This window comes from Kwoniella dejecticola, chromosome 6, assembly GCF_000512565.2.
Source record: "Kwoniella dejecticola CBS 10117 chromosome 6, complete sequence".
Lineage (NCBI taxonomy): Eukaryota > Fungi > Basidiomycota > Tremellomycetes > Tremellales > Cryptococcaceae > Kwoniella > Kwoniella dejecticola.
In genome coordinates this window covers 1,602,029-1,623,957 of record NC_089306.1, presented here as the reverse complement: position 1 = coordinate 1,623,957, position 21,929 = coordinate 1,602,029, and the positions used below count along the sequence as shown (strand labels likewise).

The window sequence follows — 21,929 nt, the reverse complement described above, 5'->3', positions numbered from 1 at the left end:
ATATAAGCTTGTCAAGTACGGCCGTTTCGATCCCTCTCTGTCGAATCATCCTTCCATTACACATCCAGCACCTCAAATCAGATCAGATCATGTTTCAGTTGTCACGCAGTACGGGAATCGCCATTTCCTCTCCATCGTCTTCTGGTACAACAAGATACCAAACCATCCTTCCAGATCCGACAGTTCGAGACGTTTTCGCTAAAAAGCCAGGACAACGGCCGGAGGAAGGGACCACTTTCGAGGAGATCGTTACCGAAGACGACGGCATGAAGTATCGAGTAAGGCACACATCGATCCATCATGACACTCTCACTCTCACTCTCACTCTCACTCCCACCCCAACGAGCTGCTGGCCTTTCAGCGTGATCAGTAGCTGGTTCGCATCCAATGACCAGAGTATCCAGCGGAAGGTTGATCATAGGGTCACTATGACCACCGAGGTGATCATGCCCCCGGGTAGTAATAAGGTGTACCATGTCTACAGCGGCCCTGATCGAGGTCAGATGAGGGAGAACGACGATTACAAGAGATGGCTTGAACAGACAGAATTGAATTTTGAACTGGACAATCAAGAGCCTTTGAACAAATATGGTAGAATCGTCGAAGAGAAAGAGTACGATGATTATGAGGCGGGTAAGGCGGAAGGGACTTTCGATCATATGGAGATCATGATGTTCCGCAAGGGTGACCAGCATGAGTATCGGAATTATAATACAGGGGGAACATGGGAAGCGTGTACGGCTATTCGAAGGGATGATTGTATCAACTTGGAGCGCAGGAAGACTTCGAAACAGGCGGTCCCAGCATAAGCTAAAGCAATACACGTATCCTCATCATCTGAGGCATTCTCTGTACATTGGATGACAAGGGAGTGACTGCTGCGACTATCGCTACATTTTTTGTGGCAGTGCGAATCGACATATGGCGCGATGGCCATCGACGCGCTCCGCAGTTGTTCAGGATCACTGTTCTTTCCTATGACTCGGTCTCCTTTGTTGGTAGAGGCAGTGCAGAGACTAACGGATACCAATGATCGGTCGACGTCAGCAGGCCAGATGACACGAGAGGGCGCCGAAATGTAGCACTTGGAAGGTAGACGGGGCTTGAATGACAAGTGGTGAATGGAGCCGCAGTCGAGCTTTTTCAAGACTTGTTATCAGGCGGGATACCAGCCGCTTCTTTTCGCTTGATTTCAGTGCAGATCGCTAACAAAGGATTTGTCAACGTTTATTGGAGGCTGAATGACGTTCTGAGCAATTTCCATGCAGCGAAGTGTCTACTGCCTACAGCTTCAGACCGAACTTGTCACAACGAGTCTAGAAGCTTGCTGTGCAAACAGTGCGAACAGAAAGGATGTGACATACGATCGGCCGGATCATGAAGAAGCTTTCTTCCTCGAAGGCCTAATCTCTGAACATGCTCACCTGCATTTATCTCTATATATATGTGCATCACATGGCCCATCTGCTAGCTGCAGCGTGTGGACCATCTCACAAGCGTAAAGGTTTATTGTCTGCTCAGAATCGTCGACCGTCGACTATCAAGCAATTTTCAGCATGGGATCCACAAGTACAAATGAGGGAGGGCTCCTAACTAAAGCATCATCAAATGAAATTGACATTTCTAGGTACTGGGACAATGTCAAAGTCTCTAATAGCAAAATACACAAGGTAAGCTAGATTTTGCAGCACCGGGCAAATTGAAAATTGCAGCGCATAAGATTCGCAGAACAGGGCTACCTGACGTGGACCAACTATGCAAGTGGGATTGCGACTGTCTTGCTATTGTCGACTGTGCCGTCACGTTGGGGGAGGGAAGATCACAGTCATACAAATTCGCAAGACACGAAGCTCAACTCTCGTTCAGCTGTCTCAGCGGAAAATCACGCCCCACAGGGTTGGAGCTGGACGGCGCCGTATTATCTAGAGCCGTTGAAGAAAATAGGCCGTTCAGAGATTGGGTTGAGTCAAAAGGATTCACCCTTTTTCCGCGAGTCGATCTCGGCAAGGAAGGTACAGTGGCTGTTGGGGATGACATGCCCACGACCATGGTCTCAAACGCGGATAATGTCGAGGAGGAAGGAGCGACCTGCGGCAGGACTTATCAAGTCACGTTGAACGACTCACAGTGCAGACCAGCGCTCTTTGGTTTGGTGGACCGATTTTCCAAGGAATCAAATTTCAGATATTGTCACCCGATCAATGGCGGATATGAGATCAGCTTGTATGCGATCGAGCAGGAACTGTCTACTGCTCACGTCGTCGAACAAACTAGTCCTCAAGCTACGAGTCTTGGTCAAATCCAGAGTGAGGGGGATGTCAGAGCTTGTAGAAGCTCCCTGGAGACCCATATTCTTTTCGCCACTGACCAGTCCATGGTGTTCAATGGTATCGGTATCTCCGGCTATGAAGACACCTCTCTCAAGAATCGAGCCTGTGTGGACTGGATGAAGACAAAGCAGTTCGCAATGAAGACGGATTCGGACCTTTCCAGGTCAGGTGAATTTGCGGAAGGTGATCGATTCGCGGAGGAAGCGCTTCAAGGTCTGACAGTGACGCTTCACAACGGACAGGAAACCGTTCAGAAGCTTGAAGATGTGTTCTTTACGGTCAGAGGAGAGACAGTCATTTACGGTGGAGAAGCTGATGACGCTAAAAGTGTGCAGTCTGAGATGGCTATGCTTTTCATGCCAGTAGACATCAAGTAATCAATACGTGTCGGGGACACTAAGTTCCCGAATCGGGTCATAGCATGGACCAGTATTCCAACCACTATGTACGAGCAATGAGACAATGCATAGCTTGACAGCACATTTCACTCGCTTGATTGATGCGTGAAGGGTGAAGAATGTTTCTTGAGTGTCGTATGGCGAAGATGATTTGATGATGGACTGAGAGGCGACAACCAAGGGTGGCAAGGATCACCCAATGAGTCGCTTCATGATGTGTCGTCGTGATCGCCGCGTAGTCAATCCTGGCCTTCGCTTGCTTCCCCATTACGAAGCAGATATATGAGGGCATGACAACAGTTGATGCAAAGTCATCACGATGACGAACATGTAAACGTATTCGTCCAAGTTGACCTGGCTGTCCTTTCACGCTTGAACATGAAGTACAGCACAACACCCTCTGACCTGTGATGCCACCTTTCTCTACGTTTTGGCCGCGCCTTCCCAGGCATCGGGACCTCCGCTCTGAGCATACGAGACAGTCATCGAGTCACCCATATATAATATCGACCAGCTGGCGCTTACAAGGATCTTTGGCTCCTGCATAACGCATCCCCTCCAGCAAAGCGATTATAGAATGGATCGCCTCACAGCGTCACGCAGCGGAGGGATCAATGATTCTTCTCTACCCCGTACTACCCAATACCAGGCTACGCTTCCCGATCCCACAGTACGCGATGTTTTCGCAACAGATACCCAAGCGAAGCCCCAACGTACCACATCCATCAACCGCGGAATATACAATGCCTTGGGTGCAAATTATCAGATCAAAGAGACGTTGTCACTCGACGACATCCTCACCCTGAAGCCGGAGGCTCGATCTCTGGTCGAGCGGCTCTTTGGAGCTGGTGAAAGTATCAAGCGTATGGCTGAACACAAATCTACGATGACTTGCAACGTGTACGTTAATGGGCCCAAACCTGACTATGCCTCCATCGGGCGCTTCAGTGACAAAATGAGGGACCATGAAGGTTATTTGGAATGGCTGAAACAAACCAGCATGACTTTCACACTGGACGACGAGGAAGAAGTTGACAAGTACGGATGCGTCGTTCCGGAGAGAGCGGACGAAGATTATGTTGCAGGTGAGGCTCACGGAATCTGTGAGGGACTTACAGTGTACCTCGACAATCAACCCCTCCATGACGTCAAAGGACAGTGGACAGCCTACACGTCTATTCAGAGAGATGACTGTACCGATAGACTGACTTCCAGAGACCGAGCTGCAGAGCAGACTTCTTGATCCTTTCGCGAAATTTTCAATATGAGATCTCGCTCATAGCAAATTACTCCGGATGCCACGCCGCATGATGATTCATTATGCATTCTTGTTCGACTACAGTGATTTCCATGCAGTCCGTTTGAGCGGGGACTGTGTAGTCTGTGTTCTTGATGCGCATTTACAATACCTAAACGGGATGTAGCACGAACACGACTTACACGGTGAATACTGTATGTATTACTAAGGCCTAAGATTACTGTCCATCAGATCGGCAGTCATCCATCCTTCTTAGCGGGAAGAACAAGGCTCTGTTCAGTATCTTTTGCGTCGAGCTGTTCACTTGCCCAAAGCTCAAGACTTCTATTCGCTATTACAAGGCATATTGTTTCAATCACAGTTATCATTTCCCAATCTCAGTACATTAAAGTCGTATTCCGGGGATGACTAAGACAGACAGTATACCGAGCAAAGTATACCATAATCTAACTGATAGGTCGTCAACTTCGCTCGATGTCAACGAGACCTCTTGACAGGTGAGATGTACCTTCGAGAGCCATGAAGGATCACGAGTCGCCGCTGCTCAGCTGGAAGAGCAAGATACCACTCTAGCTCAAACGCAAATTCTCCCTGAGAATTCGAGAGTTCTTGCTCGTGCTCGTGCTCGTGCCGATGCTCGTAGTGACGGAAACCCTGATGCCCAAGATACAGTACCTACTCAGCAACAGAGGCGGAGGATCTGCAGAAGCTACATAGATGTAATCAGGGGTGATACGGTATCTCAAGTGGACAGATCTTCACCATTTTGATGGTATCAAGATTGACGGGTTCCTGGAAGCTATCGAGGCGCACGATCTGTGTCTAGATTGGATGAACACTAACGAATCTATCGTCACCACCGAGGAAGAGGTGGATGATGATGATACGGCAGTCGTGGTTGATAGAAGGCAGCGGCATACTATCAGCGAGATTATTTTGAGTCTTGTCGAAGAAGATTCGAAGAAGGTAAGCCTGTGCAGATTGTGGAGGATGTGACATTTGATCGTATACAGTACTCTTCTCTTAGGAATAAAGGGCGATTTCGAGCAGGCCTCGAGGAGCATCGCAAGGGAAAGCAAAGAGTGGTGTCCAGACTAGAAAGCGCTCTCCGCAAGTGTATGGTCGGTAGCCAAGCATATGTTCAGGCAGACTCCCCGCGATGACACTGGTGTCACCTTTCGGTCTGAACGACAACTTTGTATTTCGTGCCACGCGAGATGCGAACTGCCACTGCCATGTCATCATCATGTGTACTGTACAAATCCACTATTGCAATTCGTTTCGACTCGTCGTGTCCTCTTTCGCCTTCGCCCTTCCATCCCTTCTCCTTCCTCTGCATGATGACACGCCTTCTCGTCCGGGTATATTATGACATAAGTGTTCTAGGCCACGACCACGGTGATATTATTGCACAGGACGAGGCCCTTCCATTCTGTTAGTGCACCTTTGTGTCTCTGTGCACAAGTCTTCTCGCGAGCCAATCGCCTTCCCCCGCCCGAAGGTGGTATGGGCCACCCTTTTGAGTCGTGCAGATATAAAGTCACATCAATAAGGATGATTCAGAAGTGTGTTTTCTCTTCATAACATTTTCTCTTTATCGGTACGACATGGACCGCCTTTCGCAGCCAGGAAGCCAAAACCCCTTGCTCTTACAAGATCACAGCTCCACAGCTGGGACGACTCAATATCGGGCCACTCTTAGCCCGAACGAACGAGATGTTTTCGCCACCGAGAATAAAAATGTGAAAGTCTACGATTCCCTCGACAATACCGTACTCGTCGGCTTCGATAACTTCGGCAACTCAGTTTATCAAGTCAAACAAGAACGGGAAATTCCCGTCAGTCTTGAGCTCGTCGAGCGAAAGCTATCGTTATTCCGTGAATGGCCACCTTCCAGCCCTTCCAAGCTCATTAGTAGGGAAGCGGAGCACAGGTTCATCATGACGTGCCAGGTTCATGGTCCAAAGGAAGGACTGGGATATGCATTTTTGCGGGATTCCACTGACCAAATGAAGAATAATGAAGCCTACAAGAAATAGCTGGAACAGACCGAACTGACCTTCACGATGGACAACAAAGAAGAGGTCAATGAGCATGGCTTTCTCGTCGAGTCAAAGTGGGACGATGGTTACATTGCAGGCGTGGCTCATGGATCTTGTAGTGGATTGGAAATTTTCCACGCCGACTCACGCAGGGACCTCAGGGATATAACGGGGCAATGGACAGCTTATACGGTCATTTCAAGGGCTGCATGTACTGATAGAAGACTCGAATGGGTTCGAAGCCGAGAGGAGAGGACTTGATACGTTCGTGGGCTGTCAGTACAGCGTTCTTAGCTTCCGAAGTCGGACTGCGTCATGAATATCCTACGTTATGCGAAGCGGTGATAGAGATATTCGGGTTGTGCCACGTAAAATGGGATTTTGCCACGGCCACGTCACTTGCGACTTTGACCTCCACTCGACATGTCCTCTTTCGTCCGTGTTCTTGCTTCCTGCTTTCATCCTCCTTTCTTTCCCTCTATCATATAATCACAAGGCTCTTCAGATACATACTCACCGTGACAGCAAAACAAGGTGATCTAGAGGAGCCCTTTACAGCCCAGCCATACACCTCAAGGCTCACCAGAACCCGAAGCAAGAAAAGCCGCGAGTATCGCAGGATGGCTCAACCTGTCGAGCAATGGATCACGGACATACCGCCCGTCACGAGGGTATGGGTTGCAGCATCGATAGCTACTAGTGTGCTAGTGGTGAGGCTAGGATCAGCTTCTGTGATATTATCAACCATCTGGTGAACCAAAGCTGACGATGCATCTCCTGCAGGAATGTCAAGTGGTCGCTCCCCTCCAATTGTATTTCTCATGGAAAGCTGCTGTGGGAAATATGCAAGTGAGTCAGCTAATGGACTAGTGTACTCGCTCTTTATAGCTGATGAGGAGTCACTCGATAGGTGTGGCGGTTCATAACGACTTTCCTATACTTCGGACAGCTCTCGCTTGATTTAGCATTTCATATGTTTTTCATGTGAGCACAGAGCGTTGTTTCTGCTAACGGTAGCGTGAAGGTAGCCGAGCTAAGCTGATAACATGTCTGAACTGTAGAATGCGCTATTCTAGACTGTTGGAGGAGAACTCGTTCTCGAACAGAAGAGCAGATTACGTCTGGTTGCTATTTCTCACATCTGCATTCCTCTTGGTGAGTCAGCTGTCTTCATATGCTGGCTGATTGACTATATACCTGCGACAGCTGACACAGCCCTTAAATGGTAGATCATATCCCCACTTCTTACCATGCCGTTCCTATCATCCTCGCTCGCCTTCGCTTTAGTGTACATATGGTCAAGGCGTAATCCGTCTATCAAGATGTCATTGTTCGGAGTTATAACGTATGTCAGCTGCCAGTAGGATACAGAAGCTCAGCTGACGGTAATCACCAGTATTACTGCTCCATATCTACCCCTATGCCTGGTAGGATTCTCGTGGTTGTTACAAGGTGGATTCAACGCAGCTATTGGAGATATAGTAAGCTCCATCATTCCACCCTCATTTCTGCTTGGAACGCTGGGCGCTATGGACAAGCTACATGGCAACCGCTGACATCTACATGCATAGGTGGGAATACTAGCGGGTCATACGTATGTGTTCTTACAAGATTACTGGCCTCGGGAAATGTGGTCCACGACAGGTAAAGGGGAGATACAAACCCCTGCTTTCGTGTGAGTTCCAGCTATCCTATCCAGTAAGATGACTGAGAAAATGAGCTGAGCAGTCTCCGTCGTAATTCTTCAGCAAACGCATGTTTGGCCAAGCAGAGCGGTAGCATAACCCTTCCCATAGGCCATGTTTTCATGCATGCATCTTGTACATTTGACCTTTACAATAATTGCTTTCACGTCAGTCAGCGCCACGTGCGTTGCGTTCAGTCACGTGACTTGCCGCCAAAAGTTCAAAGTCAACGAGCACCGGTATTATGAGCGACGTTCGGTTCATTTATATCCTTGTCAACATAGCATATCATCTCACTGCACAACAAAGACCAGGATGGCGAAGAAGAGCAGAAGTAAAGGTGTCTCCTCGGGATCGAAGGCCGCCTCCGCGCCTGGCGCGAGGATAAACAAAATGGACAAGTATGAGGATACGCTGGAACCTGGAAGTGTCGACGATTGTGAGTATGCTCAATTGCCATCATATCGCATGCCTGTCTGTGCTAGATGTTTGTATTCCCATCCGGGTCGGTCAAACGAGTCTCGTGTCTGACGCTAACTCTGGCAATGCTACATGTACAGTCATGTTCAAGCGAGATCAAATATCTTTCAACCCCCAGAACGAATCAGACGACGATATAAATGCCGATGAAGGCGAAGAAGTCTTGTCCCTGAAAGTACCCAAAAAAACCAGAAAAGAGGAAGTGCATGAGGATGAATACGAGGAAGAACAGACCGTCGCACCTAAGAAACAACGGAAAGTCAAGGGAAAAGCGGATCTGAGTGGGAAAGGCAGATTTGGCAAACCTATCGAATCGTCAGATGATGACGATGAGGATGAGGACGGGTCGGGAAGTGGGAGTGGGAGCGATAGCGAGGACGAGAATTGGGGAAGACAGTATTACTCGAAACCCTCGAACAGGCGAGAAAAAGAGGATGGGAAGATAGATGATGAGAAAAGGGAAGAAGAGAGGGAGATGGAGGAAAGAGAAGTTAGGAGATTACAGAAGAAGGCTAGAGAGAATTTGCAGAGTGAAGATTTCGGTTTTGTAGATGACGATGTCTTGCCGTGAGTAGCTCTATCCACTACATGCCACACACCCTCCACTGTTGTCTGACATTCTATTGTGAAGGATCTAGAATGAACGATGAGCTGATCGCTTATGTATACGCAGTGAGGCGATAGAAAAAATCGCCGAGGCTGAACCTCAAGTCAAAATTGTGCCTGCTCCGCCTCAGACGACTGATCCAGCGACTTTACTCCGGCATTTGGAATCCCATGAACCTGTCAAGCTTGCTCTTGCGCGGGATTTCCCGCTGATAGTGCAGAAGCTGGAGAAGACGTCTAGGGGGATCAAGAAGATGGAAGAAACCCAAGGCGAGGGAGAGCTACATAAAGGGCTTGGATGGTTACATTATCGTAAGCTGCCCTATCATCTCGTGTAACATTAGAAGACCTACAGCTGACGTGTGAAATGATGCTCGATGCTACAGAAACTCTGCTCACTTACGCTACCTCGCTCGCTTTTTACATCCACCTATCGTCACTTCCGCCATCTCAACGTGGAGAAGGGGAAATCAACATCATCCCGCGATTACTGCAGCTCAAGGAAGGCTTGTCGATGTTGGAAGACCTGGATTTCGCAGCTGGATCAGTATCTGATGGAGCGTTCACACTGCATCCTCGAGTAGGCTTGGGCGAGGATGAGACTGATGAAGAGCTCAAGGAAGGTAAATTGGAACTGCTCAAACGGATGCAAGGTCTTGAAGGCGACGACGATGATGAAGAATGGGAGGATGATGATGGAGATGATCTGTGGGGCAAAGAAGGATTAGAAGAAGGGGAATTGGAAGCTTTGTTGCAAGATGCCGAGGACGATGATGAGGCTGATGAGTTGAGGGAGATGATCAAGTTGAGTGAGAAAGCGAAGAAGAAGGGCAAGAAGCCTAAAGTCTCAAAAGACGCCGAGGAGGATGATTATCTGGGTATGGATCTGAACTTGGACAATGATCTGGACATCGGTCTACCTAAGAAAGATAAATCGAAGAAGAAGGAGAATAAGGACAAAAAGGTCAAGAAGGAAAAGAAGGACAAAGCTGTTCCTGCCATCAAGGAGGAAGAGGAAATGCCGAAGACAACGTATCAACCTTTGGCTGAACCCGAATTCTTCTCCTCCGCATCTTCAAGCAAAAGTACGAAAGGAAAGTCGGCGTCGGCGTTGGCGGCCAGTTCGAGGTACGATGACTCAGATGTTTTGGGAGATCCGACATCATTGGGCATGGCAGATTACGAAGATAAACAATCACGAAAGCGATCGTTGGCATTCCACACTTCCAAGATCAACGCTACTCTCGCCAGAAGAGAGGCTGGACGAGCGAATCGAATGGGAGGAGATGAGGATCTGCCGTATAGAGATAAGAGGAAAGCCAGAGATGATGCGCTCAAGAGATCCCAGCCTTCTCAAGCTGCTGGCGAAGACTTGGATGATCTCGATGATGCGCCACCTATACCTTCCAAGAAGAACAAGCGGTCCAGGGATGAAGAGGCAGACGATGAGAACGGTGATGTTGGTGAGCATGAAGATGATTACTATGAATTGGTTAAGAGGCGGAGAAAGGAGGAGAAGGATGCGAAAGAGGCTGAACATCAAGCATACGAGGATGAGAAAATGTGAGCCATCATCATCCTAGCCATCCTTCTTCAGTCACGATCGCAAATTTTGGTTCAAGGTCATATTCTGATTCGTCTCTTTTCTTTGTGGTAGCGCCGCCATGTCTTCGCTTGACGATCCGACACATGAAGGCGGTCCACGAGCCCTCACTCGAGCCATCGAGAAGAACAGGGGTCTTACGCCGCACCGATCTAAGGGAGGTAGGAATCCAAGGGTCAAGAAGCGACAGCAATATGAGAAAGCCAAGAAGAAGGTCGCGTCGCAACGAAGTGTGTACAAAGGTGGTCAGAGTGCTTATGGTGGAGAATATAAGGGTGAAAAGACTGGTATTTCAAAGGTCATCAAATCGAGGAAGTTCTAGACTAGCCTCAGTAGCTTCAACATGCCAGGCCCGATCTGATTATACATACATGTTCGACTTCCGTAGCTGTCTGCTCGTATTTCCAGGGGGAGGATCATGCATGGCTTGCTTGCTTGCTTACTTGCTTGCTTGACTGTCTGTCTGATTGTACAACACGTATATAGGTACACACATACTAATCCATCCCGTCTAAGTTACCTCTTCCGCGAAGATGGAGCTGGTCTACGTTTCTTGAACATGCTTCCTGCCGAAGCTGAAGCTGGGGACTCTTCTGCAGCAGCAGACAGAGTAGGCTTGACCTCGCCCGTACTTGGGTCAGAAGGCGTATTGACTTTCTCTCCACCATTACCAACGGCATTACCGTCCGATGTACTTTGGGTCAAATCAGGTTTCCGATCTTCTCCATTCTGATCATTGGACGATTCCGGATATGCCCCTTGGTCGTACTCAACGTCATCCTTCTTGACCCATCCACCACCTTTCACATATTCCAGACCTTCTTTCCCTGTACTTGTACTTGAATTTGCTGGGGGAGCATTCAATTCCAATTTTCCCGTCCATTTCTGCCTATTCAAACCCTTCTCTTCCATTTCTTTCTTGACTTGCTCCGGGTTGACATATATCTTCTCTTCCTTCTTCTTCACCTTCAACCCCTTCAGAGAGGACGGATCCCAGTCATCTTCGTAGGGATCTTTACTTCTCTTGAGTGACGGTTTATCATATTCGAATTTCCACCCTTCGTTCTCTTCATCCTCGTCCGCTCCTACACCACCCGGATATTTCCTCTTTTCTCCAACGACGGCTTCTTCCGTACCGCTTGGGAGTGCAGGTATCTCGACTGTCTCCCAACCCGATGGTTGGCCTATATCGTTCTTGATCTCCTGCGCAATCTCGTAGGCCGTCTTCGTCTCGTGGAAGCCCAATTGTTCGGCCGTCGAATAGTTCGAGAATCGATCGCCAGGTGCTTTGAGCCGGGAACTACTACTACTACTTGCTGCTGGAGGAGGAGTGGAAGTGGACGGTAAGGGAGATCTGGAAGAGGAGGATGAAGGGGCTAGACCTGAAGCTTTGTCATTGGCATATGCTGCTGCTGCCGACTACATAGCGTAGATAATTTTGATGGGTCAGTCTATTGGAATTTTGTGAGGATTGAGGGTGACTGACAGCCTCTATCCTCGCCATTTCAGCAACTTCAGCAGCTTTCTCCTTCTTAGCTACACTCCCGCTTTTGTATAGATCTCGAATATATCGCTCGACGTTCCCAATATGCTTGAGACCCGTCTCATGTTGTTTTCGCGACTGAACAATGACAACAACCACTGTGTGTATTAGCATCCTTTCTATTCATTATGGATCTGCTTATTGAATCGTATGTAGATTTACAGGAGCATCGTCGCGGATATAGATACTGCAGTATTTACAGTAATACTGCTTTTTCGATACCCAATATCTACCAGATCAATCAAATCAGCTCAAAGTCGTGAGAGAGAGATCACACTTGTACGACACCTACTCAGTCATCTTGGAGTGCCTTTGTCGAGGTGACAGTTGAGCGATGGACCTTCTGTGCCGTTTGCAGTGTTTTGAAGAAAAGCATAAGACTGAAATTAATCAGGTTGAGCTTGAACATGAACAACGTTAACGGCTCATCGAAAACAACACTCAATAGCTTTACGTAATTCCCGTTGAAGCCCTCCACCGACAACGACCTGACGTTGGACCACGACGAAGAGACAAATATCAATGACGTTGAGACTGCTTTTCCGGTTTCCCAGCTATAAAAGCAAAATACAGGCGAGAAAGGGTCGATATGGTGGGTCAGCTGAGTGTTGTTTGTACTCAGTCGAGCGCACCGAGCTGATAAATTCCACTACACAGCACGGCATCAAGCGGAGTCGAATTACGCCCCAAGCGGCAGAAGCCAAGAAGCTGAAAGAGCAAAGTAAGATAGAAGCTTACTTGGCTTTAGAGGCGGACGTACTTGGAAGAGTAAGCTCCTTTTTTGACGTTGTTATTCCTGTCAAGCCAGCTCATCATTGACTAACTCCGCAGAAACGCTCAAAAGATCATACGACCGACTCATTGGGCCAAACTACGAAATTACTGGATCTCAACCCCGAATTCTACACAATATGGAATTTCAGGCGCAATATTTTACTGACATTGTTTCCTACTCTGTGAGTGTAAGAACGCTTGACAACTAGCTGCACGACTCGAAGTATATGTTCGGTCGAGAAACAGTCAAAATCCTTACATACGATGGTACTTCATCTCAGGATTTCTGACGAAGTCGTCGCCCATTTGACTTCCGATTTACGCTTGACGACATCATATCTCCTTGTGCATCCGAAAGTATACTGGATATGGAATCACAGGAAATGGTGTCTCGAAAGCGTCCCCGACGGTCCAGGCGAAAGTGTCAAGTGGAAAGAAGAATTTTGGAAAGGGGAATTGAAATTGGTTGAAAAGATGTTAGATGCAGACTCGAGGAATTGTAAGTACAGGACACCTCTTCGTTCTTTCCGAGATATAATCGCACATGCTTATGAGAGGTGCTTTCTATCCTTGACAGTCCACGCATGGGACTACAGACGATATGTGTTAGCCTCACTCCCTGTACAGAGGCCTCTGACGGACGAATTGAAATACACGCAAAGCAAGATAGAATCGAATTTCTCTAATTTTTCAGCTTGGCATTGTCGTACCAAAACATTGGCTGCTATCTGGGAGAAGGAGCAGACGCCGGAGGCAGAGATAAGGAGGACTAAGGATCAAGGTGCGTTCAGGTGACTGCAGCACGACGTTTCCTGTAACGGCAGCTGACGCGGTCGGGCAGAATTTGAGCTGGTAACTCAGGCATTATGGACGGATCCGAATGATCAGAGTGGTTGGCTATATCACAGATGGCTAGTTGGGTCAGGTGAACTACGTTTCTCTTTTGGTGTGATCCTGGATGTTTGACTGAGATGAGGAATGCCACAGAACCTCCGCTCGAGGTGTTGAATCGGGAAATTAAGAATATCAAGGATCTTTATGAGGTTGAGCCCGATTCCAAATGTAAGTCTGATCACGAGCTCATCGGTGGCGCAGAACGTTCACGCACGCTAAGACGACTTTGATAGGGTGTATCAACGCTCTGGCACACTACACGTTATTACTGGGTCAAGATCAAAGTACCACGCAGGTGGACAAGGCCAAGCTGAGAAAGGAGGCTCACGACCTGTATAGGAGGTTAGAAGACGTAGATCCAGACAGGAAGAATAGATATCAGGAGATGGGTATGTAGCGAATGCCAAATTCCTCCGAACTGTATCGGCTTGGCGCTGTGATCGAATTATGCTAATTGTCGTTTTGTTTAGCCGAGCATTGTTTGTGATACTCTTAGCTCGAATACTACGAGCCAACCTTTGTACCACATTATGTCATGACGATATCTCGGATAAGCTCGGACGGATGTCTTCCAGCAAGCTTCGCAGTCGTCTGGGCAATACGGAAAACATCGGGCCGAAACATATCCTGTCGGCCACTTGCTCAATTCCAATTATACTTACATTCTACTCTCTCACCAGATAGAGGCCTGCCCGTTGCGCTACCAGCAGGAAAACTGTCATACTCAACTTCAGATTCTGACTTTTGATCAGCAACAGCATGAGCTCCACCAATACCAATTCCGATTCGAGCAGAATATCCAAGAATACCTATCAAGTACATTTACACAACCCTTCATCCCGTAAATCTCTCTTCGAGCAAGGCTCTCATAAGATCGTCACTCATTATACTCGCCGTACAAATCACCCTGATGCCGCCTTATTGGCATTTTCGGCAAAGTGCACCATCGAAACGGAGTCAGCAGTGACTTTTCAGGCTTCGAACGGCCTGGACGATAGAGGCGCTGGCGCGATGTATCCTTGTGTACATACTATCGTGTTGAACATCGATTTCAAAGTCCCTCATGGAGGCTTTGATACTTGCACTATCAGAGCTGGAACGCTTGAAACGGCCGATCTGTACGATCAGAATTGTATAAATTGGAAATGGACTACGAAGTTTCAAGTTGATCTTCCCACTGAGCTGATGACGACTGAAACTGATCCAGGGAAAGCCATGGGATCTTTGGCCAATGAAGAAGCAATCCGAGAACAGGGACAAGCAGATATGATCAGGTGCGACTACTTTAGTACTGATGGTATCAGAGATGTCGAACTGGAGCTTTGGAGTAAAACGGACATTCTTGTGGGTTTCACTAATGGTGCTCGAACGACTGTACAAGGATGGACCACAATCGACTTCAGGCCTTGACGGGGGCTCGCTAAGACTAAGAATAATGGCGTTTCGTACTGCACAATAAATCGAAGAGTCAATGGCGAAGCGGCGAATGCAGAAAGGTTTACGTCTGAAGTGAACGGGCGATCGAAGCCTTCGCCTTCCATCCTACTTTCAGGCTAGAAACCTGCTCTTCCTCTGTGGATACTGAATTTGTAATTATTGCGACTCACGCCTACGCCCAAACTCATGCTCATACTCATACTCATACTCATCCTCACACTCATACTCATCCTCATATTTACGAATACACTTCCATTTGGTCGCAGTCTCATCATACCCAAATATCAGAGTGCTCTCGATTCCGGTAGACCTCATCCAGCGTGAGTTGCTGATTTATCATTACAGTACTGTACTTGCTATTGCCCAAGATTATCTGCAACATTGGCGAAGTTGATCCTCAGACATGTCACAAGACAGTCATACCGACCTCGACATCAGCACCAGTGGTAGCCTCGCCAGTGCCCCTGCCGCCCAAGCGGCCCGCGATCGAGTTTTGATATACCCCAAGAGAGATCTGTATAAATATGAAGTCACACTGCTCGACAAGAACGTAAGACGATCTTCTCTTGAACGACTTCTCAGTTTCACCAAAGAGGATCTCGCTGGTTAGTGCGATCTCGTTGAGGACGAGGACAAAGACGAAGTGCAATTTTCTACCACGACCAAATATCGGTTCTCAGCGATCACTTGTTCTCAGATTGGCCAAGCTGAGCTCTCGTTGGCGAGCCGTATAGGTATTCCATCAGCAGAGGCGGAATCGGTACCTCCATCCTCATCCGCACTTACTGCTTTGGAATCTGCGACTAATACACACAGGAGAAGATGCTGGAATACACTCGAGGTCAACTCTGAATTCGAGACGCCCCCAGAAATTGAGTTCGACGGCATCACTTTGGAAGGCTTCAAAGAGATTATGGATGGGAACTACGCATGCCAAGAATGGCTTAACTCCGATAGGTTGACACTGATCACACACGTAAACTTGGCGGAGGACCGTACGATGTGGAACGAGTCTAACTGGCTGTACAGCGATAGGAGTGAGATTCCAAGAGGGTTTCTCGAGCCGCAGAGTATGCAAGGCTTGACGGCAGTCTTCTCTAAGGGGGATGAAGAAGTGTATAATATAGACTTGAAAATCTGGGATTTACGGTAGAAGGGAGTACGTCGATCCTAGGTGGGATCGAAGGGTATATCGAGTGATCATTGGGGTAAGGGTCACGTTATATCAATTTGTGATTGTCAACCGATGTCATTTACAGTTACTCGCATGACCAGTCCCATCGGCATGAGGGAAGCTCTGGGTTGCTGGGTCCATCATGCAACATGTCATATGGATGGAATTCGTTTTACTCCTTCGGCTGGGAATTGGGAATTGAGAGCAGAATAGAGGACTGAAAACTCTTATTGGAAACTCGCAGGAGCTTACAAGTCAAGTCTATTGGGCATGGTCCGCGTCAAGTTCCGACCGGTGCGGCATACTACTATGGTGTGGTACTCACGGCCTCTCCGGAGGTGAGGAAGGAAAGCTGAGTGTAATTAGAGTTACGATGCCTTCTGTGAGATGTCGAAGGCCAGTCCAATGTGTCGTTTGTCGCCCGCCAAAAGTCGTATTTTATACGTCATATGTCGGGGTTTCAAAGGCTGGGAGGGAGATCGTGCGAGGATCTTCCTCTACAGTAGCTGACCTAGGAGGAGGGACAGAGGGCGGTCCTCATTTTCATGCACAGTACAAACAAGTCATACCCTTGCCTTCCACTTGGAAGCCAAACGATTCGGCGGGTCTTGTAATGCGCCAAAACCCAAACCCGGAGCTTGGGCTACGGGCAAGACGGAGTGTAACTATCCTACTTGAACCTGGCCGCGCCGACAAAGCTTTTCGGTGCCACTGGGCTGTTTTTGTCATATAAGCGAGCAACCCGCGGAGTCTTTGTATCACCTTGATTGAGAATTCCCGTTTCTCTAGTCCAGAATCATAAGTGAATCAAGATGGGCCTAGGCTATAAACAACTTTTCTCACCTGTATCCGAAAACAGACTCAGAGTGTCCATTCCGAACAGCTCATCTAGAGACCTTTTCGATGCTCGAGCTCACTCCGCCTGGGATCTAAAAATTAGGAAAGAAGAGAGTCGTCATAACACAAACTCGCACAATTACCACATAACCTACACCGCCTGGGCTCCCGGGGAAGTCACTGTCTCTGGCGAGCATACACGCCCAAGCTCAGCGCATGATGAGCAAGATACGGATATTCGGACATGGCTAGGAAGGAAAAAAGCTTCGCACCACCTCCAAGTCGATGTACAGGTTACGACAAATTACGCCGATCTGTATGGATGCGAAATTGACATGCGATCTCTAAGGGACTCTCTTGAGCGGAATGCGCGATACTAACAGTGGAGGACTATGAGGTCATTCCGGGTTCCTCTACGTCCAGCTGAGCAGAACGGTGAGCAGACACAAGGAAGAGATGGTAGCTCGAGTATGCAAGGAGGTCAACTGGAAGAGATCGCGGTTGGAGATGTTCGATGTACGTTGACCAGGTGGCAGGATATAGAGACTCGGAGATCGGTGGGAGATGCGCAGACGCGGACGAATCGATGTCGAGGCACGGTAATTGGCTGGACGACTGTCTATAAAGACGTCTGACCCTTGCCATTCCGTGGAACAACGGGGACTGGAGGCATGCAGTTTCGGACGATACGGGATCTGATAATGCCTGTCCAAGATGTCGTGCACCGGGGATCTCCAGGCCGTGCTTCAGGTCATTGATTGATGGAATGAATAGCACCGCATACATACTGGCCCTTGTACTAGAGTAGCTCGCCATTTGGTATTGGAGCATGTATAGTTATGTGCTGTTTCCTCGCGATCATACAACATCACTCAACTCCCTTTCTTTACCCATCAACCCCCTCCCAAATGCACCAGCTACCAACTCGAACCCATCTTCCGATTCTTTCACCTCGTCAATGAAAAGATCATGTCGATCAGCCAGGCGAGTTTGGTTCCGCCGCAGTTCACGTATGACGCTATGTTGTCGGGCGCATAGTATACATTCAGGTTCAGAGTCCGATAGACACCTATGAAATGAGATTCAAAGTCGGGGATTCCCGCATTAGCATTCGAGCTATATCCTTTCCTGAACAACAGGAGGAAATGCAGAGCACAGAAGAAAAAAACCATAAACGCCAAACTCACCTTTGATGATAACTATGTTTACACATAAAGTGCACACTAGGTAAATCCAGTTGACCTCCGCACGCCGCACATCGAGTGACTTGGAACACTTCAGGCTGGTCGACGTTCGATAGATCTTGGATCGCTTTCTTCTTAGTTGACGTTTCGGATCGGTACGACTCAACTAGGTGTTTGTCCTGTCGCAGTGTTCAATTGTCAGCCCACAATCCGTGTCCTTGCATTATACGAGAAGTGCAAAATGCCAATCCCCCAACATTGATAGCATACCTAATGCGATAAGCGAGCGATGAAGTCTGACTCACCGATTCAATCTGATCTTTGTTCTCTTCCACTTTACCCCTCAACCACTCTTTCACATTACCCACACTCGCCACTCCGTTCCTGCTCAACAGCTGAACAATCGCTAGCGGAGGCATGATCCGTTCTTCATCAATCTTATTGATAATCTTCACCAGGTCTTTCGGGTGTTTACTCAGTATCGCAGGCGAAGAAGTCAAATACCCCAATACCAGTGGGTACAATCCCAGATCTTTAGGTCCGTATAGATCCAAATGACGCAGCACTTTCTCAGATGAATTGGAATTGACATTGGTCTGAGAGGGAGTTGAGGGTGTTTGTTGGATATAATATCGGATGATGTCTTCGTACATGCCCATCTGTTCCCATAATTTGATCATACCATCTTCGAACTCGCTTGTCGAGCATAAGATCAAGGCGTGCATCGGATCATAAGGCAGTGAGTCGTCTTGGATTACTGCTAATGCTTTGTCGGTCGATGCCTTGACCAAATTCGCATCGGACGAGTGGATAGATGCGAGGTATAATTCGAGTAAGGTGTTCCATACGGCTCGTTGGTCGATACCTACTGCATCGTCCGGGGGTGGCGCATCGATGTTCCTTAGCGGAGAAATTACGGTAGATTTGGTTTCGGATATGGGCAAGGTCAAAGTCTGATTCCATAAGGCCACAGCCACCGATTCAAGGAAAGTGATGAAGAGTTCTTGATGGTCGACGAAATGTGCGAAATATTGTCGAGGAGAAGGTGGAATGTAGTTTGGCTTGTCATCGATTATAGGTCCAGCATCCAAAGAACCATTCATGCCATCTCCTTTTTCTCCGTTGGCCCGAGGTGACTGGCCGTCTACTTGAGCAGGTTGAGCGGTGGACGGCGAGTCACTCGTGAAAAGCCCAGTGACCCGGTTGTATCCCAGATAGGATAACATCGCTGGGCCAGTCGACGTGGTCGTACCGTTCGGTTTGGCTTCCAAGGCGGGCGTAGTGACCTTTTTCTTCCCCAGATCGCCAGAACATAGGTCAATCAGTAGAGAAGTAGTCGCTTCCGGTTCCGCATTCAGCAAAGTTCGGCCATATCGAACCATATTTTCCTCGCACTTCAGGTCAAACCACTTCAGCCACGACCTCGTTGTGAGAGTAGGATTTAAAAAGGCTTACAGCTTCTGGCCCAAGGTTTCTGAGATACCTCAAAGCTTCACCGATTTCACTCGCGTCTTCAATCTGTATTCTCAGATACTCCTCATGTCTGCCGAACTTCTTCGCTAGGTATGTGGCATGCTCGTAGAACCCAGCTTGCCGGCAGACCCTAATAGCAGTATCGAGATCAAAGGGCAGTTCCTCGTCACCTGAAACATCAGATCGTCGAGCTTCAGTCTTGATAAAGCTATCTAGTCTTGCCCTGTCTGAGGTCTTGGTATAACAGTTGAGCAATAAAGTCGTGTGATCGGGATTCGCCAACCCGCGCGAATGCAGTTCTTGAAGATAGGTGGTGAGATTATGTATACGTTGAGCATCGAGAAACTGAATACGAGCCATGTCAGCTGTTGTTGACGATGAGCAGATCTACAGTGCTGACCCACCTTTCTTATGACATAGGAAGGTTGTAAATTCCCTAAAGTCTTGACAAATTGGCCCATAGCTCCGTCGAAATCCCCTTTACTGTACAGGTAGTCGCCATACCGCCTATGGATGTCTGCAATACCACTTTCGCCCATGCCTTGTGATCGAGCCAGACTGATCGCTAGGGTGAACAAATTCCTTCGGTAGAGCACATCAAGTTTTGCTGAGGCATTATGTTCACTTAAACGCGTCAACTGACACCACAGTCGGAAAATTAGCTAAACAACGTGATCGTCTTTCGGAAAGATATGTTACAAGAGGAACATTACTCACTTTACCATTTCCACCGTAAACGAAAATTCCGCCCCATTGGCAGAACACTTCTCGGACACCTTCTCTGTACGTCCCACTATAGCTTACCAGCTTGTTCTGCAAGTCAAATATCGTTACTTTCGAAATATCGCTCGTCGACGTCGGTATAGTTACCCCGTCAGAATTGGTTGTCGTAGTAGAAGTTTTCGATACGTAATGGCGAACAGTCGCTGAAGCTGAATTGGCCGAGGGATAGAACGGCGGCGAGATGATGATTAGATTATGTCGATATATCGCTATTGATGATTTAGGTCCTAAATTTGACCATCAGTATTTGCCTTTTTTACAAGTTCCAAATGGACATCATTATCACCAAGGAGGAAAAAGATGTTTACTACACACCTTCATAAGCATAACAAGCACCTCTTCCTTCTGCATTATACAGATAAATAGCCTCATCCCGAGCTACAATCATCTCCTTCCTATTCCAGTCCATGACCGCGCATCCCAGCCCACATCCAAGCTCATCGATCGTCCGCGTCTCCCCTCCTTTCCCAGATACAGGCGCACTCAAAATGCGGTTCGTCGTAACTATCAATAAAGCTATTCCAGAGCTTGAAGCTGAAGCTGAGCCTGTCTCTTGCCCGCCTTCCCGAAAACCTAAGCCAGTGATAGGCTCGTTCGACTCATGAATCACCCTGGCTTTGGGTAATGCATTCAAAGACGTCGGAGAGGTAGTGAGGGATTGTAGTAGATGTCGGTAGAGTAAGACGGTACCGTCGCCTAGACCGACAGCGAGGTGAGAAAGGTTGGATGTGAGAGCGATAGAGGATACAGGATGCGGACGTTGACCGTGCTGTATCCTAGTATTCCGGACTAATACAGGTCCTCTCTCTCGTTCTCGTTCTCGTCCTGTAGGGTTATTGGAGTCTTTAGGTGGGATTTTGCGTTTTTCTTCTCGGGTGAGATCCCATATTTTCAAGACGGGCCACCGACTCCCTTCTTCCTCCCCGATAGCCAATAATAACCCGCCAGCTTCTAAGAGTGCGGTAGCCCGGCCGTTGTTCTCCCATGCTTTGAATGTGCGTTCGGTGTTGAAGTGGCGGTCCAGGATACTGATTTGGTTTGAGGATGAGACGATCAGCGAAGGGGGAAGCGGTGAGTCCGGAGAAGTGGGAGTGAGGATTATAGGTTGAGTCAATGTCTACAAATGGCATCATCAAGGTCAGCTTCTACTATCAGGAAAGTAGATCGAGATATGCGATGAAGCACGTTGAGGCTGGCTAGTGGAGGCGACTGCTCACCCGTATTGACCTCGGAGATTGAGCCAGGTCATCGTTGTCTTTAACATCGTCCGCGTCGAAGAAGGTGAATGACCGCCATTGAGGAGCAGATGGACCGGCAGCAGCCGATACGGCGGCCATGGTGGGAGATCTCGGAGGGCTCAATGGTATGGCTGATCGGGGGCTGATATTGTTGTTTGCTATGCATGTATGCTTCCGTCGGTGAATCTCG

The 21,929-nt window shown here is 48.2% G+C and overlaps 10 protein-coding genes across 10 annotated transcripts; 8 read left to right on the top strand and 2 right to left on the bottom strand.

Moving 5' to 3' along the window:
* Window positions 1-89: 89 nt before the first annotated feature.
* Window positions 90-809, top strand: I303_105469 (uncharacterized protein; the record flags this gene model as incomplete). The annotated part of the gene is made up of 1 exon (XM_018408383.1): window positions 90-809. The coding sequence occupies one exon, from the start codon at window positions 90-92 to the stop codon at window positions 807-809; it is 720 nt and encodes a 239-aa protein (XP_018262074.1).
* A 1,238-nt stretch (window positions 810-2,047) lies between these two features.
* Window positions 2,048-2,707, top strand: I303_105468 (uncharacterized protein; the record flags this gene model as incomplete). Its single annotated transcript, XM_018408384.1, has 1 exon — window positions 2,048-2,707. One exon carries the CDS (start codon window positions 2,048-2,050, stop codon window positions 2,705-2,707), a length of 660 nt encoding a protein of 219 aa, XP_018262075.1.
* A 598-nt stretch (window positions 2,708-3,305) lies between these two features.
* I303_105467 (uncharacterized protein) lies at window positions 3,306-3,971 on the top strand (the record flags this gene model as incomplete). Its single annotated transcript, XM_018408385.1, has 1 exon — window positions 3,306-3,971. The coding sequence occupies one exon, from the start codon at window positions 3,306-3,308 to the stop codon at window positions 3,969-3,971; it is 666 nt and encodes a 221-aa protein (XP_018262076.1).
* Window positions 3,972-6,648: 2,677 nt separating this feature from the next.
* On the top strand, window positions 6,649-7,807 carry I303_105466 (uncharacterized protein; the record flags this gene model as incomplete). The annotated part of the gene is made up of 8 exons (XM_018408386.2): window positions 6,649-6,738; window positions 6,812-6,877; window positions 6,939-7,012; window positions 7,090-7,183; window positions 7,258-7,373; window positions 7,425-7,509; window positions 7,600-7,703; window positions 7,777-7,807. 8 exons carry the CDS (start codon window positions 6,649-6,651, stop codon window positions 7,805-7,807), a joined length of 660 nt encoding a protein of 219 aa, XP_018262077.2.
* A 221-nt stretch (window positions 7,808-8,028) lies between these two features.
* I303_105465 (uncharacterized protein) lies at window positions 8,029-10,724 on the top strand (the record flags this gene model as incomplete). The annotated part of the gene is made up of 5 exons (XM_018408387.1): window positions 8,029-8,152; window positions 8,274-8,760; window positions 8,867-9,111; window positions 9,186-10,362; window positions 10,457-10,724. 5 exons carry the CDS (start codon window positions 8,029-8,031, stop codon window positions 10,722-10,724), a joined length of 2,301 nt encoding a protein of 766 aa, XP_018262078.1.
* Window positions 10,725-10,918: 194 nt separating this feature from the next.
* On the bottom strand, window positions 10,919-12,245 carry I303_105464 (uncharacterized protein; the record flags this gene model as incomplete). Its single annotated transcript, XM_018408388.1, has 4 exons — window positions 10,919-11,821; window positions 11,889-12,023; window positions 12,108-12,174; window positions 12,238-12,245. The coding sequence occupies 4 exons, from the start codon at window positions 12,243-12,245 to the stop codon at window positions 10,919-10,921; spliced, it is 1,113 nt and encodes a 370-aa protein (XP_018262079.1).
* Window positions 12,246-12,534: 289 nt separating this feature from the next.
* I303_105463 (uncharacterized protein) lies at window positions 12,535-14,010 on the top strand (the record flags this gene model as incomplete). Its single annotated transcript, XM_018408389.1, has 8 exons — window positions 12,535-12,555; window positions 12,603-12,713; window positions 12,777-12,901; window positions 13,001-13,218; window positions 13,297-13,500; window positions 13,561-13,644; window positions 13,707-13,781; window positions 13,847-14,010. The coding sequence occupies 8 exons, from the start codon at window positions 12,535-12,537 to the stop codon at window positions 14,008-14,010; spliced, it is 1,002 nt and encodes a 333-aa protein (XP_018262080.1).
* A 362-nt stretch (window positions 14,011-14,372) lies between these two features.
* I303_105462 (uncharacterized protein) lies at window positions 14,373-15,023 on the top strand (the record flags this gene model as incomplete). Its single annotated transcript, XM_018408390.1, has 1 exon — window positions 14,373-15,023. One exon carries the CDS (start codon window positions 14,373-14,375, stop codon window positions 15,021-15,023), a length of 651 nt encoding a protein of 216 aa, XP_018262081.1.
* Window positions 15,024-15,453: 430 nt separating this feature from the next.
* I303_105461 (uncharacterized protein) lies at window positions 15,454-16,203 on the top strand (the record flags this gene model as incomplete). The annotated part of the gene is made up of 2 exons (XM_018408391.1): window positions 15,454-15,600; window positions 15,661-16,203. The coding sequence occupies 2 exons, from the start codon at window positions 15,454-15,456 to the stop codon at window positions 16,201-16,203; spliced, it is 690 nt and encodes a 229-aa protein (XP_018262082.1).
* Window positions 16,204-17,919: 1,716 nt separating this feature from the next.
* I303_105460 (uncharacterized protein) lies at window positions 17,920-21,838 on the bottom strand (the record flags this gene model as incomplete). Its single annotated transcript, XM_018408393.1, has 8 exons — window positions 17,920-18,130; window positions 18,249-18,424; window positions 18,551-19,639; window positions 19,701-20,063; window positions 20,123-20,356; window positions 20,436-20,728; window positions 20,817-21,618; window positions 21,719-21,838. The coding sequence occupies 8 exons, from the start codon at window positions 21,836-21,838 to the stop codon at window positions 17,920-17,922; spliced, it is 3,288 nt and encodes a 1,095-aa protein (XP_018262084.1).
* Window positions 21,839-21,929: the final 91 nt, after the last annotated feature.